The sequence below is a fragment of the Anolis carolinensis genome, unplaced genomic scaffold, assembly GCF_035594765.1.
Source record: "Anolis carolinensis isolate JA03-04 unplaced genomic scaffold, rAnoCar3.1.pri scaffold_7, whole genome shotgun sequence".
Lineage (NCBI taxonomy): Eukaryota > Metazoa > Chordata > Lepidosauria > Squamata > Dactyloidae > Anolis > Anolis carolinensis.
In genome coordinates, this window is record NW_026943818.1 from 39,125,169 (window position 1) to 39,142,883 (window position 17,715).

Here is a 17,715-nt window from a genome sequence, read left to right on the forward strand (position 1 = left end):
TTAAAGCCAAGGGTCGGTTCACAATCCTTCAGACTGTTGAAGGGCTGAATTACCATTTGAAAAAAAAAAAACGGACAAATTCCTATGCACACTGCACATGTCTTCTTTGTAGTGCAACAACAACAACAACAACAACAAAAGAACAACACAATATTTAAAAATGAAAACAATCTTAACCAACATAAACCTATCAGGATTTCAATGGAAAGTGTGGGCCTGCTACTGGCCAATGAGATAGTCAAGTTAATTAAGATTGTTGTTGTTGCTGTTGTATGCCTTCAAGTCATGTCAGACTTTGGCCGAGCCTAAGTCTAAAATTAATTATTTATTTACTGCATTTATTTACTACATTTATATCCCACCCTTCTCACCCCAAAGGGGACTCAGAGCAGCTGTATGTACATACAATATATTATATTATTAGCTTAACACAATATTAGCATTATATATTACTATATTGAACTATACCACTATCTATATATATAAAAGAGTGATGGCATCAGGGCAGCGGACAAAACAACAAAACTACAGGCCCCCCAACCTCAAAATTTGACAACACAACCCATCATCCACGCCTCTAGGTTGATACAACAGAAAGAAAAGAAAAATAAAGTCCTAATTACAGGGAGAGGAAAAATAGTTTTTATCCATTTGCTGCCAGTTTGAAGGCTAAGCTCCGCCCACTTGGTCTCCTAGCAACCTACTCAGTCCAGGGGACAGGCACAGTTAGACCTCACTTAGGCTTCTTCCACAGATTATTAGATTTTAACTGGATTATATGACAGTGTAGACTCAAGGCCCTTCCACACAGCTATATAACCCATTTAGAATCTTATATTATCTGCTTTGAACTGGATTATCTTGACTCCACACTGCCATATAACCCACTTCAGTGTGCATACTAAACATAAAGACTACCATACAACAGACATTCAATACCACCATTACCTCAACAATTTCTCACCAACACCACCAGACTTCGCCACAGCAACGCGTGGCCGGGCACAGCTAGTACTATTATACTAGCTGTGCCCGGCCACGCGTTGCTGTGTTGTTGTCTGGTGGTGTTGGTGAGAAATTGTTGAGGTAATGGTGGTATTGAATGTCTGTTGTATGGTAGTCTTTATGTTTAGTATGCACACTGAAGTGGGTTATATGGCAGTGTGGAGTCAAGATAATCCAGTTCAAAGCAGATAATATAAGATTCTAAATGGGTTATATAGCTGTGTGGAAGGGCCTTGAGTCTCCACTGCCATATAATCCAGTTAAAATCTGATAATCTGTGGAAGAGGCCTAAGTGAGGCCTAACTGTGCCTGTTCCCTGGGCTGAGTAGGTTGCTAGGAGACCAAGTGGGCGGAGCTTAGCCTTCAAACTGGCAGCAATTGGATAAAAACTATTATTCCTCTCCCTGTAATTAGGACTTTATTTTTCTTTTCTTTTTGTTGTATCAACCTAGAGCCGTGAATGATGGGTTGTGTTGTCAAATTTCGAGGTTGGGGGGCCTGTAGTTTTGTTGTTTTGTTGATCGCCGTGATGCCATTACTCATTTATATATATAGACTAGCTGTGCCCGGCCACGCGTTGCTGTGGCAAAGTGGTGGTGGTATCGGTTAAAACTTGTTGTGGAATTTTTATTTGACGTTATTTGTATTTTTTTAAATTAATTTTATTGTCACTTATCTTTTTATTTATTATATTTTATTATTTTGTTGTATTATTTTTAGTCATTTTTTATAGTATTTTATTGTATTAATTATTTTAGTGTTTTTCGTATTTTTTTATTGTATTATTTGTATTTATTTTTTTATCATTATTTTATTAACACTGGGCTGAGTGGGTTGCTAGGAGACCAAGTGGGCGGAGCTTAGCCTTGTAACTGGCAGCAATTGGATAAAAACAATTATTCCTCTCCCTCTAATTAGGAATTTATTTTTCTTTTCTTTTTGTTGTATCAACCTAGAGGCATGGATGAGGGGTTGTGATGTCAATTTTCGAGGTTGTGGGGTGTTTACTTTTGTTGTTTTGTCCGCTGCCGTGATGCCATCACTCTTTTATATGTATAGATGTAATATATAACATATAATTAATATTATTATATTGTATTACTATTGGTATTATATTGTATAACATAAGATTATTATCAATATTATATGTATATACGAGATATTATATTATTAAAACTGATATAAAAATATTATATTATAAAACTGAGGACGGGAGCCAGGTAAATGACTTTGGAGGGCCGCATCCGGCCCCCGGGCCTTAGTTTGGGGACCCCTGCTCTAGGCGATTTACAAGATAAAACTGTAAAGGATAAAAATACATACATACAAATATTGATAAAATTAACATAGATCAAAAGCTCTAGTAAAGAGCCATGTCTTGAGTGCGAGGGTAAAAGGCCCCAACTCACGCATGGCTCTCATATGGGGCGGCAAGGCATTCCATAGGCAGGGGCAGAAATAGAAAAAGCTCTGCGCCTGGTCCTTTCCAAGTGCACTTCTCTAGGACCTGGTACATAAAGTAAGTCTCGTTGGGATGGTCATTGCGACCTCCGATGATGGGAGAAGGTCCCTAAGGTACGATGGGCCCTGTCCGTAAAGGGTTTTAAAGGTCAGAACTAGCATCTTATAGAGACCACGGTGATCAGTTGGAAGCCAATGCAGATGCTGCAGCACTGGTGTTATGTGGCATTTCAAGGGTGTTCTTGTGAGTAGCCTGGCTGCCGCATTCTGAACAATACGGAGCTTCCGGGTCGTGGACATCGGAAGGCCAACATACAGGGCGTTGCAATAGTCCAGCCTAGACGTGACCGTGGCCTGGATGACCGTTGCCAGAGCCTCATCAGAGAGATAGGGTGCCAGTTGCCTCGCTTGTCGTAGGTGGAAAAAGGCCTGTTTGCTGGCAGCTTCCATTGTCAACTGTGAATCCAGAACGACACCCAGGCTCTTAACGGAAGGCGAAGGAGATAGGGCAGCACCATCGAAGGTGGGGAGCAAGTGGGTCAGACCAGTTGAACAGCCATGCCAGAGAATCTCAGTCTTCGCCGGGTTCACCTTCAGTCTACTAGCACGTAGCCAGTTCGACAGAGGTGAAATGGTCTGGTATGGACGTTGCTCCAGGCTCCAAGCGCAGAAGGAGTTGGGTGTCGTCCGCATATTGATAACAGTCTAGGCCGAAACTCCGAGCCAAACTAGCAAGGGGTCTAACGTAGATGTTGAAGAGAAGAGGGGAGAGAATGGCACCTTGGGGTACCCCACATAGGAGGGGAGATCTGTCGGAGACTTGATCCATATACTCCACGCATTGGCTCCGGTTTCGCAGAAATGAGTTGAACCCATTGAGGGCCTGACCGCGAACTCCGGACATGGCGAGACGGTGAATCATTAGATCGTAGTCAACGGTATCGAGAAGTACCAGTAGCGCTGATCCGCCGCTATCAGACTGGCGACGAAGTTCATCTGTGATGGCAACCAGGACTGTCTCCGTCCCTTAGCCAGGGCGGAAGCCTGACTGGAAAGGGTCCAGGCCGGCTGTATCATCCAGAAATGGTTGCAATTGTCCCAGCACAGCCCGCTCTATCATCTTGCCCAAGGATGGGAGGTTGGAGACAGGACGATAGTTGGCAAGGGTCATGGGATCCAAGCTAGGCTTCTTTAGCAAGGGACGAACTCTTGCCTCTTTTAGGATGTCCGGGAAGACCCCCTGTTCAAGAGAGCCATTGATTATATTGCTCAACGGATCGAGTAGATCTTCCAGGCAGCTCTTCACCAGCCAATTTGGGTATATTGGGTATGGATGCTGAGTTTGGTCCAGATCAATCGATGTTTGGATTCACAATACTCTCTGGGTGTAGGTGAACTACAACTCCCCCAAATTTAGATGAATTCCCCCAAAGACTTCCAGTATTTTTTGTTGGTCATGTGGACTCTGTGTGCCAAGTGTGGTCCAATTCCATCTTTGTTGGAGTTCAGGGTGCTCCTTGATTGCAAGTGAACTATACATCCCAGTACCTACAAGTCCTATAAATAATGGTGAATTCTCCCCAAACCTCCCAAGTATGTTCAGTTGCTGATCAATTCCTCTTTTTGGAAATAATAGGAAAGGGTTAAGGGAGAGGCAGTGGGCAGGGTCATGCAAATTCCACACCAATTGAGAAAGTCAGAAATACTGGGATGTCTGTGGTGGAGGAAAAACAGAAAATCTAGGGTGAATTCTCCCCAAACCTTTCCAGTATGTTCAGTTGCTGATCAATTCCTCTTTTTGGCAATAATAGGAAAGGGTTAAGGGAGAGGCAGTGGGCAGGGTCATGCAAATTCCACACCAATTGAGAAAGTCAGAAATACTGGGATGTCTGTGGTGGAGGAAAAACAGAAAATCTAGGGTGAATTCTCCCCAAACCTTTCCAGTATGTTCAGTTGCTGATCAATTCCTCTTTTTGGAAATAATAGGAAAGGGTTAAGGGAGAGGCAGTGGGCAGGGTCATGCAAATTCCACACCAATTGAGAGAGTCAGGAACACTGGGATGTCTGTGGTGGAGGAAAAACAGAAAATCTAGGGTGAATTCTCCCCAAACCTTTCCAGTATGTTTAGTTGCAGATCAATTCCTCTTTTTGGAAATAATAGGAAAGGGTTAAGGGAGAGGCAGTGGGCAGGGTCATGCAAATTCCACACCTATTGAGGGAGTCAGAAACACTGGGATGTCTGTGGTGGAGGAAAAACAGAAAATCTAGGGTGAAATTGTCTCTGTATGAAAGCCTTCACTTGGATGGTGGTGAGGGGGAAATGTAAAAGGCCTGGGGCTGTTAGGAATTGGATGATTGTTTAATATTTTAATTACAGTAGAGTCTCACTTATCCAAGCCTCGTTTATCCAAGGTTCTGGATTATCCAAGCCATTTTTGTAGTCAATGTTTTCAATACATCATGATATTTTGGTGCTAAATTCATAAATACAGTAATTACAACATAACATTCCTGCGTATTGAACTACTTTATCTGTCAAATTTGTTGTCTAACATGATGTTTTGGTGCCTAATTGGTAAAATCATAACCTAATTTGATGTTTAACAGGCTTCTCCTTAATCCCTCCTTATTATCCAAGATATTCGCTTATCCAAGCTTCTGCCGGCCTGTTTAGCTTGGATAAGTGAGACACATGTTGTTGTGGCCACATGTTGTTGTGGCGTTGTCCTAAGTGGGTTTTTGTTTGTGGACTATGAGTCTTGTAATTATTAGTCACCTTGATTAGCATCGAATGAGCTTGCAGCTTCAAAGCGTGGTTGTTTTCTCTCTGTGGGAATCCTTTGTTGGGAGGTGATAGCTGGCTTTGGTTGTTTCTTGTCTGGAATACCCTTATTTTCAGAGTGTGGTTCTTTATTTACTGTCCAGATTGTAGAGTTTCTTAATGCTGGTTGCCAGGTTTTGTTCATTTTGATGGCTCTCAGGAACCCAATGATGATGATGATGATGATGATGATGATGATGATGATGATGATGATGGGAAATCCTTTGTTGGGAGGTGTTAGCTGGCTCTGGTTGAAGCCCTGACCACCTGGCTAACGTCACCAAGTTTCCCGAGGGAGTGGGGGCTCTGCGCATGTGTGGTTTGTAATTTTTGGTTTCTGTAATTTGGTCCTAATTTTATAGGGTTTTTTGATGGAAAGACATAGATTGGGTGACGATGTCTTTTCTGGTCAAATTTGGTGTGATTTGGTCCAGTGGTTTTGTTGTTTACTCCATGGAAATTACGCACATTACATTTTTATATCTATAGATTGTAATTTTTGGTTTTGGGTTTTTTTTAATATGGACCTAATTTTATAGGGTTTTTTTGATGGAAAGACATAGATTGGGTGACTATGTCTTTTGTGGTCAAATTTGGTGCGATTTGGTCCAGTGGTTTTGTTGTTTACTCCATGGAAATTACGCACATTACATTTTTATATTTATAGACTAGCTGTGCCCGGCCACGCGTTGCTGTGGTGAAATATGGTGGTATGGAAAATAAAGTATTGAGGAATTGGTGGTAGCTAAGGTAGAGGGTAAAGGTTTTACCTTTATAAATGGGTTATATAGCTGTGTGGAAGGGCCTTGAGTCTACACTGCCATATAATCCAGTTCAAATCTGATAATCTGTATTTTCTAGGCAGTGTGGAAGAGGCCTGAGTGAGGCCTAACTCTGCCTGTCCCCTGGGCTGAGTGGGTTGCTAGGAGACCAAGTGGGCGGAGCTTAGCCTTCTAACTGGCAGCAATTAAAAAACAATTATTCCTCTCCCTCTAATTAGGACTTTATTTTTCTTTTCTTTTTGTTGTATGAACGTAGAGGCCAGGATGAGGGGTTGCGCTGCCAAGTTTAGTGTTTTTTGGGATGTGTAGTTTTGTTGTTTTGTCCTAGGCCGAAATTTCATTACCCTTTTATATATATAGACTAGCTGTGCCAGGCCACGCGTTGCTGTGGCGAAGTCTGGTGGTATGGGAAATAAAAGTCTTGAGGAATTGGTGGTAGTTAAGGTAAAGGGTAAAGGTTTTACCTTACATGAAGTCCATTATAAATGGGTTATATAGCTGTGTGGAAGGGCCTTGAGTCTACACTGCCATATAATCTAGTTAAAATCAGATAATCTGTATTTTATAGACAGTGTGGAAGAGGCCTAAGTGAGGCCTAACTCTGCCTGTCCCCTGGGCTGAGTGGGTTGTTAGGAAACCAAGTGGGTGGAGCTTAACCTTCTAACTGGCAGCAATTGGATAAAAACAATTATTTTTCTCCCTCTAATTAGAACTTTATTTTTCTTTTCATTTTGTTGTATGAACGTAGAGGCATGGATGAGGGGCTGCGCTGCCAAGTTTAGTGTTTCTGGGATGTGTAGTTTTGTTGTTTTGTCCTAGGCCGAAATTTCATTACCCTTTTATATATATAGATTGTAATTTTTGGTTTTGGGGTTTTTTTGTTGGTAATTTGGACCTAATTTTATGTGGGTTTTTGATGGAAAGACATAGATTGGGTGACAATGTCTTTTGCTGTCAAATTTGGTGTGATTTGGCCTAGTGGTTTTGTTGTTTACTCCATGGGAATTATGCACATTACATTTTTATATCTATAGATTGTAATTTTTGCTTTTGGGGTTTTTTTGTTGGTAATTTGGACCTAATTTTATGGGGGTTTTGATGGAAAGACATAGATTGGGTGACTATGTCTTTTGTGGTCAAATTTGGTGTGGTTTGGTCCAGTGGTTTTGTTGTTTATTCCATGAGAATTATACACATTACAGATTTTTTATTGATAAAGTGCATTTTCTTATTTAAAAACACAACAAAAATGGGGTTGTTTTTAAATGGATGGGTTCAGAGGTGCAGACTGGATTAGTAGCGTTTCAATGGGGAAATCAACTTTGAGATAAGAGCAATTTGAGTTAAGAGCTCAATTATGGACCGAATCAAAACCTTTAACTGAAGGTATTGCTGTATTTGTTTCAATGCACCCAATAACTGCATGCAGTTTCCGTTGTGTTGCTTGAGTGACCTTCCCCTTTCTCTGGAAAGCATTGTTTTCAATACTGTGGGGCGAAAGCAGTTCTAGGCAGAAGGGACATTATGCAACCCGCCTTCCTTCCTTCCTTCCTTTCTCAAGAAGCCAAACATAAGGCGTTGACCACATGTTGCAGGGCTGTGAGCTCTGGGGATGTTGTTTGCAAGGGCCGTGGCTGTCTAGACCAGGGGTCCCCAAACTATGGCCCGCGGGCCACATGCGGCCCCTTGAAACCATTTATCCGGCCCCCGTGGTGGTGGTGCCCAGTGTGCGCCTTCCAATGCTTTGCTTGTACTTTTATCATGGTATTTTGTTTGTTTGTTTGTTTGTTTATTAAGGGCTGCTTTACTTGTGCTTTGGGTGCACAAAGGCAGAAGGCCGTTGGGCTAAATGGCCCAAGGGGTCTCTTCCAACCCAATTTATTATGATTATGATTATTAACATTGAGGCTGGGTGGCCATCTGTCAGGGGTGCATTGCTTGTGCTTTTGGTAAACAAAGGCAGAAGGCCGTTGGACTAAATGGCCCCAGGGGTCTCTTCCAACCCAATTTATTATGATTATGATTATTATTAACATTGAGGCTGGGTGGCCATCTGTCAGGGGTGCTTTGCTTGTGCTTTTGGTAAACAAAGGCAGAAGGCCGTTGGGATAAATGGCCCAAGGGGTCTCTTCCAACCCAATTTATTATGATTATGATTATTATTATTAACATTGAGGCTGGGTGGCCATCTGTCAGGGGTGCTTTGCTTGTGCTTTTGGTAAACAAAGGCAGAAGGCCGTTGGGCTAAATGGCCCAAGGGGTCTCTTCCAACCCAATTTATTATGATTATGATTATTATTATTAACATTGAGGCTGGGTGGCCATCTGTCAGGGGTGCTTTGCTTGTGCTTTTGGTAAACAAAGGCAGAAGGCCGTTGGACTAAATGGCCCCAGGGGTCTCTTCCAACCCAATTTATTATGATTATGATTATTATTAACATTGAGGCTGGGTGGCCATCTGTCAGGGGTGCTTTGCTTGTGCTTTTGGTAAACAAAGGCAGAAGGCCGTTGGACTAAATGGCCCCAGGGGTCTCTTCCAACCCAATTTATTATGATTATGATTATTATTAACATTGAGGCTGGGTGGCCATCTGTCAGGGGTGCTTTGCTTGTGCTTTTGGTAAACAAAGGCAGAAGGCCGTTGGACTAAATGGCCCCAGGGGTCTCTTCCAACCCAATTTATTATGATTATGATTATTATTAACATTGAGGCTGGGTGGCCATCTGTCAGGGGTGCTTTGCTTGTGCTTTTGGTAAACAAAGGCAGAAGGCCGTTGGACTAAATGGCCCCAGGGGTCTCTTCCAACCCTCTTTACTATTATTATTATTATTATTATTATTATTATTATTATTAACATTGAGGCTGGGTGGCCATCTGTCAGGGGTGCTTTGCTTGTGCTTTTGGTAAACAAAGGCAGAAGGCCGTTGGACTAAATGGCCCCAGGGGTCTCTTCCAACCCTCTTTATTATTATTATTATTATTATTATTATTATTATTATTATTATTATTATTATTATTAACATTGAGGCTGGGTGGCCATCTGTCAGGGGTGCTTTGCTTTTGCTTTTGGTAAACAAAGGCAGAAGGCCGTTGGACTAAATGGCCCCAGGGGTCTCTTCCAACCCTCTTTTTATTATGATTATTATTATTGCTCAGTGGCTAACTATAGTCCAGCCCTCCAAAGGTCTGAGGGACTGTGAACTGGTCCCCTGTTTAAAAAGTTTGGGGACCCTGGTCTAGACATAGCCTCACAACTCAATGGGATATGTAGTGCTTAGTGAACTGGGACTTTGGAGAACTAGCTCTCCCTGTGAAGCTCTCCCCTGAAGAGGGCAAGGCTATGGGGAGGTCACGTCAAATGTGGAGAACGCTGATGCTTGGAAAAGTCTGTGGAAACTTTTAAACAGAGGCTGGATGGCCATCTCTCAGGGATGCTTTGATTGTGCTTTTCCTGTACGGCAGGGAGTTGGACTAGATGACCCATGGGGTCTCTTACAACTCTATTATTATTATTATTATTATAATTATTATTATTATTATTATTATGGCTGGATGGCCATCTGTTGGGGTGCTTTGATTGCCCTTTTCCTGTACAGCAAGGATTTGGACTAGATAGCCCATGGGGTCTCTTAAAACTCTATTATTATTATTATTATTATTATTATTATTATTATTATTATTATTATTATTAGTCATAATAATAATAATAATGATAATGAGGCTGGGTGACCATCTGTCGGGGGTGGTTTGATTGTGTTTTCCCTGCATGGCAGAAAAGGGTTGGACTAGATGGCCCATAGGATCCCTTTTACCTCTATTGTTCTCTGATTCTATTAACCCCGGTGTCACAGCGGGTTAAACCGCTGAGCTGCTGAACTTAAATAAATAAATATATTATTATTATTATTGACACAACGATGTTGTATGACACAGCAAACAAGATAGATATGCTGGATTTCGTTTCACAAAACCACAAGTCGAACACTTCCCAAGTGTCTAGGACTGTGTGATGTATTTCAGATGATGTGTGCAGATCCCAGTAGGGTGGCCTTTTGCAGTTGGCAGATCGTAATTTTGTCAATGTCTATTGTTTCCAAATGCCGGCTGAGATCTTTTGCCACGGCACCCAATGTGCCCATCACCACCGGGACCACCTGCACTGGTTTCTGCCAGAGTCTTTGAAGTTCAATCTTGAGGTCCTGAGAGCGGCTGAGTTTTTCCTGTTGTTTTTCGTCAATGCGACTGTCACCTGGGATGGCGACATCCATGATCCAAACCTTTTTCTTCTCCACAACTGTGATGTCTGGTGTGTTGTGTTCCAGAACTTTGTCAGTCTGGATTCGGAAGTCCCACAGTATCTTTGCATGTTCATTTTCCACGACCTTTTCTGGTTTGTGATCCCACCAGTTCTTTGCTGCTGGCAGGTGGTACTTGAGGCATAAGTTCCAATGGATCATTTGGGCCACATGGTTGTGCCTCTGTTTGTAGTCTGTCTGTGCAATTTTCTTACAGCAGCTGAGGATATGATCCATGGTTTCGTCGGTTTTCTTGCACAGTCTGCATTTTGGGTCATCAGCTGATTTTTCGATCTTGGCCTGAATGGCCTTTGTCCTGATGTCTTGCTCCTGGGCTGCAAGGATCAGGCCTTCTGTCTCCTTCTTCAGGGTCCCATTCGTGAGCCAGAGCCAGGTCTTCTCCTTATCAGCTTTTCCTTCCATTTTGTCAAGGAACTTTCCATGCAATGTTTTGTTGTGCCAGCTGTCAGCTCTAGTTTGTAGTGCGGTTTTCTTGTACTGGTTTTTTGTCTGCTGTGCTTTGAGGAGTTTCTGATTTGTGACTTCAATCAAAGCAGGTTCTTCACTTTGCTTTCCATCTTCTGCCAGGGCATGTTCTTCTTCTTTGACTGCTTGCTTTACTTGTAAGAGTCCTCTGCCCCCTGATCTTCTAGGCAGATATAGCTGGTCAACATCACTGCGAGGGTGCAGTGAATGATGAATAGTCATGAGTTTTCTTCTTTTTCTGTCCAAATTGTCCAGTTCCATCTGTGTCCAGTTTATGATGCCAGCAGTATATCTTATGACAGGTATGGCCCAGGTGTTTATGGCCTTGATGGTGTTGCCTCCATTGAGCTTGCTTTTGAGAATTTTTCTGACCCTTTGTGTGTATTTTTTGCTGACCACAGTCTTCACATGTTCATGCTTGATGTTGTCCAGCTGTAATATGCCCAGATATTTATAGGCCTCTGGCTGGTGACACTTTATTGTTTGGCCATTGGGCATATTTATGCCCTCACTTTCAATGATTTTCCCTTCTTCAATGCCACTGTCGAACATTTGTCCAAACCAAACTCCATGTGATATCAGTGCTAAAAATTCGGACAGTGTTGGTCAGAGACTGGATTTCTGTTTTCGTTTTTCCATACAGCTTATTATTATTATTATTATTATTATTATTACTACACTATGTAACACATTTTTTTTGTTCCTGGATTATAAATGTCATTTCTGAATTGGTTCTATCCTAAAAAGTCAGTGGTTTGAATCCGGGGAGTAGGGTGAGCTCCCGCTGTTAGCCCCAGCTTCTGCCAACCTAGCAGTTTGAAAACATGCAAATGTGAGTAGATGAATAGGTAGCAGAAATGTATCGAATTGTCTGGTGATGGTGTGGAAAAGTGAATAGTGGTCGTTAAAGAGCACGTTCTAAGGATTATTTCTGCGTCTGATTTATTAAAATATCCCCATCCCAACCCAAGTCACGAAGGCGGAGGCATTACTTTTCATTCAACCCTCGTATAGCAGAGGTTCTTTGGGAAGGTATGCAGAAGGGTGAAAAGCGGCGAAGCCAATGTAAACATTGGGTTGTTGTATGTTTCCCGGACTGTTCTAGAAGCATTCTCTCCTGACGTTTCGCCCACATCTATGGCGGGCATCCTCAGAGGTTGTGAGAGATGGAGAAACTCAGCAAGGGAGGTTTATATCTATCTGTGGAAAGTCCAGGGTGAGAGAAGAACTCTTTGTCAGTTGGAGGCCAGTGTGAATGTTGTAGTTAATCACCTCAATTAGCATTGAAAAGCTTCATCTCCTGGCCTTTCTTGCCTGGGGGCATTCTTTGTCCAGAGTCATTCGCTGCCCTTGGTTCCCATGTCTGGAACTTCTCTGTTTTCAGAGTGTTGCTTCTTATTTACTGATTTTTGAGTTTTTTTAATACTGGTAAACATTGTACAGAAAGTGTGTTGTCGAAGGCTTTCATGGCCAGAATCACAGGGTTGTTGTATGTATTCCGGGCTGTATGGCCATGTTCTAGAAGTATTCTCTCCTGACGTTTCGCCCACATCTATGGCAGGCATCCTCAGAGGTTGTGAGGCATGGAGAAACTAGGCAAGGAAGGTTAATATATATCTGTGGAGAGTCCAAGGTGTGAGAAGAGTTCTTTATCAGTTGGAAGTCAGCGTGAATGTTGCAGTTAATCACATTAATTAGCGTTGGAAAGGTTATAAATAATAATACAGTAGAGTTTCACTTATCCAACACTCGCTTATCCAACATTTTGGATTATCCAACGCATTTTTGTAGTCAATGTTTTCAATATATTGTGATATTTTGGTGCTAAATTCGTAAATACAGTAATTGCTACATAGCATTACTGCGTATTGAACTACAGTAGAGTCTCACTTATCCAACACTCGCTTATCCAACATTCTGGATTATCCAACGCATTTTTGTAGTCAATGTTTTCAATACATCGTGATATTTTGGTGCTAAATTCGTAAATACAGTAATTACTACATAACATTACTGGGTATTGAACTGCTTTTTCTGTCAAATTTCTTGTATAATATGTTTTGGTGCTTAATTTGTAAAATCATAACCTAATTTGATGTTTAATAGGCTTTTCCTTAATCTCTCCTTATTATCCAACATATTCACTTATCCAACGTTCTGCCGGCCCGTTTATGTTGGATAAGTGAGACTCTACTGTATTGTTAGTATTGTGTTGTATAAAATGATAATATTATTATCAATATTATATGTATATACAATATATTATATTATTAGCATAGCACAATATTAGCATTATACTATATTGAACTATACCACTATACTGTAATATTATATGTAATATATAACATATAATTAATATTATTATATGATATTATTGTTAGTATTATATTGTATAAAATGATAATATTATTATCAATATTAAATGTATATACAATATATTATATTATTAGCATAGCACAATATTAGCATTATACTATATTGAACTATACCACTATACTGTAATATTATATGTAACTAGCTGTGCCCGGCCACGCGTTGCTGTGGCGAAGTCTGGTGGTATGGGAAATAAAGTATTGAGGAATTGGTGGTAGTTAAGGTAAAGGGTCCCCTGGGCTGAGTGAGTTGCTAGGGGACCAAGTGAACAGAGCTTAGCCTTCTAACTGGCAGCAATTGGATAAAAACAATTATTCCCCTCCCTCTAATTAGGACTTTATTTTTCTTTTCTTTTTGTTGTATTATTATTATTATTATTATTATTATTATTATTATTATTATTATTATTATTATTGTATCAACCGAGAGGCATGGATGAGGGGTTGTGCTGTCAATTTTCGAGGTTGTGGGGTGTTTACTTTTGTTGTTTTGTGCGCTGCCGTGATGCCATCACTCTTTTATATATATATATATATATATAACATATAATTAATATTATTATATGATATTATTGTTAGTATTATCTATATATATAAAAGAGTGATGGCATCAGGGCAGCGGACAAAACAACAAAAGTACAGGCCCCCCAATCTCGAAATTTGACAACACAACCCCTCATCCATGCCTCCAGGTTGATACAACAAAAAGAAAAGAAAAATAAAGTCCTAATTAGAGGGAGAGCAATAATTGTTTTTATCCAATTGCTGCCAGTTTAGAGGGCTAATCTCTGCCCACTTGGTTGCCTAGCAACCAGCCAAGGGACAGCCAGGCTTCAGTTAGGGGACAGGCAGATTTAGGCCTCACTTAGGCCTCTTCCACAGATTATCTAATTTGCACTGGATTATATGGCAGTGTAGACTCAAGGCCCTTCCACACAGCTATATAACCCATTTATAATCTTATATTATCTGCTTTGCACTGGATTATCTTGACTCCACACTGCCATATAATCCACTTCAGTGTGCATTTTATACAGCTGTGAAGAAGGAGCCTTGTATAATCCAGTTCTGAGCAGATAATATAAGATTAGAAATATACAGTAGAGTCTCACTTATCCAACGTAAACAGGCCGGCAGGATAAGTGAATATGTTGGATAATAAGAAGGGATTCAGGAAAAGCCAATTAAACATCAAATTAGGTCATCGTTATACAAATTAAGCACCAAAACATCATATTATACAACAAATTTGACAGAAATAGTAGTTCCATGCGCAGTAATGCTATGTAATAATTACAGTAGAGTCTCACTTATCCAACGTTCTGGATTATCCAACGCATTTTTGTAGTCAGTGTTTTCAATACATCGTGATATTTTGGTGCTAAATTCGTAAATACAGTAATTACTACATAACATTACTGCGTATTGAACTACTTTTTCTGTTAAATTTGTTGTATAACATGATGTTTTGGTGCTTAATTTGTAAAATCATAACCTAATTTGATGTTTAATAGGCTTTTCCTTAATCCCTCCTCATTATCCAACGTATTCGCTTATCCAACGTTCTGCCAGCCAGTTTACGTTGGATAAGTGAGACTCTACTGTATTATTTTTAGTTATTTTCTGTTATTATAGTATTTTATTGTATCAATTTTTTAGTGTTTTTTATTATTTTTATTGGGTTGCTAGGAGACCAAGTTGGAGGAGCTTAGCCTTCTAACTGGCAGCAATTGGATAAAAGCAATTATTCCTCTCTCTCTAATTAGGACTTTATTTTTCTTTTCTTTTTGTTGTATCAACCTAGAGGCGTGGATGATGGGTTGTGTTGTCAAATTTCGAGGTTGGGGGGCCTGTAGTTTTGTTGTTTTGTGGGTCGCCGTGATGCCATCACTCTTTTATATATATAGATAACTAGCTGTGCCCGGCCACGCGTTGCTGTGGCATTATCTGGTGGTGTTGGTGAGAAATTGTTTAGGTAGTGGTGGTATTGAATGTCTGTTCTATGGCTGTTTATGTTCAGTATGCACACTGAAGTGGATTATATGGCAGTGTGGAGTCAAGATAATCCAGTTCAAAGCAGATAATATAAGATTCTAAATGGGTTATAGAGCTGTGTGGAAGGGCCTTGAGTCTACACTGCCATATAATCCAGTTAAAATCTGATAATCTGTGGAAAAAGCCTAATTGAGGCCTAACTGTGCCTATCCCCTGGGCTGAGGAGGTTGCTAGGAGACCAAATGGGCGGAGCTTAGCCTTCAAACTGGCAGCAATTGGATAAAAATTATTATTCCTCTCCCTGTAATTAGGACTTTATTTTTCTTTTCTTTTTTGTTGTATCAACCTAGCGCCGTTAATGATGGGTTGTGTTGTCAAATTTCGAGGTTGGGGGGCCTGTACTTTTGTTGTTTTGTCTGCTGCCCTGATGCCATCACTCTTTTATATATATAGATAAATGTTCATTTTGTTGTTCAACAATAAATGTGAATTCTTCTTCATGGAAAAATAAGACATCCCCTGAAAATAAGACCTAGCGCATCTTTGGGAGCAAAAATTAATATAAGACACTATCTTATTTTCGGGGAAACACGGTACATTGTACAGAAACTCCGAAAATTGTGCGCAGCACGATTCAGGAAAAAGATGTAGTGTACAAAAGAACTCCGATGCCTTCTTTTGTGAGACTGTAGTCGGTTTTATTTACTGTGAATGATGCTTTCCTTTTTTTCTATCCGTGTGTAAGGCGACTTCCTCTTGTTGAGCGTGTGGTGGTTGTGTGCCGCCCTCGGGAAGGCTTTTCTGCTGGAGCCAAGGCGGCGAGGAAGGCTGTGCCTGGTCCCCGTCCCCTTCCCTCCCCTCCCCTGGCCAAGGGACTAGAGAAGGTGCCCGGGGTGGCTCTCTCGGGAGGGTGGCCGGGGATGGAGAAGGCACGGGGCTCCAAGGCGCCCAAGCACCTCTGGCGCCAGCCCCGCACCCGCATCCGCATCCCACGGCGCTTCCACTCCGACACCGAGCGCCGGGACGCCCCCCGCCCGGCCCTGCGCAGCCCCCGCCGCTCCTGGCCCTCCTCGGCCCTCCGACGGTAAGTGGGGAGAAGCAGGGGGGACATAGAGTCCAGAGGATCAAAGCAGAGACAGGAGGCAGCGTGTGGTCCAAGGCTTTCATGGCCGGGATCACAGGGCTGTTGTATGTCTTTCGGGCTGTGTGGCCATGTTCCAGAAGCATTCTCTCCTGACGTTTCGCCCACATCTACGGCAGGCATCCTCAGAGGGTGTGAGGTATGTGTCGTCGAAGGCTTTCATGGCCAGGACCACAGGGTTGTTGTATGTCTTTCGGGCTGTGTGGCCATGTTCCAGAAGCATTCTCTCCTGACGTTTCGCCCACATCTATGGCAGGCATCCTCAGAGGGTGTGAGGTATGTGTCGTCGAAGGCTTTCATGGCCAGGACCACAGGGTTGTTGTATGTCTTTCGGGCTGTGTGGCCATGTTCCAGAAGCATTCTCTCCTGACGTTTCGCCCACATCTATGGCAGGCATCCTCAGAGGGTGTGAGGTATGTGTCGTCGAAGGCTTTCATGGCCGGGATCACAGGGTTGTTGTATGTCTTTCGGGCTGTCTGGCCATGTTCCAGAAGCATTCTCTCCTGACGTTTCGCCCACATCTATGGCAGGCATCCTCAGAGGGTGTGAGGTATGTGTCGTCGAAGGCTTTCATGGCCAGGACCACAGGGTTGTTGTATGTCTTTCGGGCTGTGTGGCCATGTTCCAGAAGCATTCTCTCCTGACGTTTCGCCCACATCTATGGCAGGCATCCTCAGAGGGTGTGAGGTATGTGTCGTCGAAGGCTTTCATGGCCAGGACCACAGGGTTGTTGTATGTCTTTCGGGCTGTGTGGCCATGTTCCAGAAGCATTCTCTCCTGACGTTTCGCCCACATCTATGGCAGGCATCCTCAGAGGTTGTGAGGAATAGATCTCCATGTCCCAGAAGCATTCTCTCCTGACGTTTCGCCCACATCTATGGCAGGCATCCTCAGAGGTTGTGAGGAATATATCTCCATGTTCCAGAAGCATTCTCTCCTGACGTTTCGCCCACATCTATGGCAGGCATCCTCAGAGGTTGTGAGGAATATATCTCCCTGTTCCAGAAGCATTCTCTCCTGACATTTCGCCCACATCTATGGCAGGCATCCTCAGAGGTTGTGAGGAATATATCTCCATGTTCCAGAAGCATTCTCTCCTGACGTTTCGCCCACATCTATGGCAGGCATCCTCAGAGGGTGTGAGGTATGTGTTGTCGAAGGCTTTCATGGCCAGGACCACAGGGTTGTTGTATATCTTTCAGGCTGTGTGGCCATGTTCCAGAAGTATTCTCTCCTGACGTTTTGCCCACGTCTATGGCAGGCATCTTCAGAGGTTGTGAGGAATAGATCTCCATGTTCCAGAAGTATTCTCTCCTGACGTTTCGCCCACATCTATGGCAGGCATCCTCAGAAGTT

The 17,715-nt window shown here is 42.2% G+C and overlaps 1 protein-coding gene across 2 annotated transcripts in view; it reads left to right on the forward strand.

Annotated features, from left to right (window-relative positions):
- pde4c (phosphodiesterase 4C) overlaps positions 1 to 17,715 on the forward strand; it is a 110,889-nt gene that overhangs the window by 23,009 nt on the left and 70,165 nt on the right. The window contains exon 1 of one of the 2 annotated variants that reach the window (XM_062959972.1): positions 16,007 to 16,302. The exons of the other annotated variant lie outside the window; for it this stretch is intronic. Coding sequence (XP_062816042.1) covers positions 16,139 to 16,302 — 164 coding nt within the window. The 5' untranslated portion in view covers positions 16,007 to 16,138. Of the gene's footprint in view, positions 1 to 16,006; positions 16,303 to 17,715 lie in introns of those variants that run through there. 2 annotated transcript variants of the gene reach the window in all.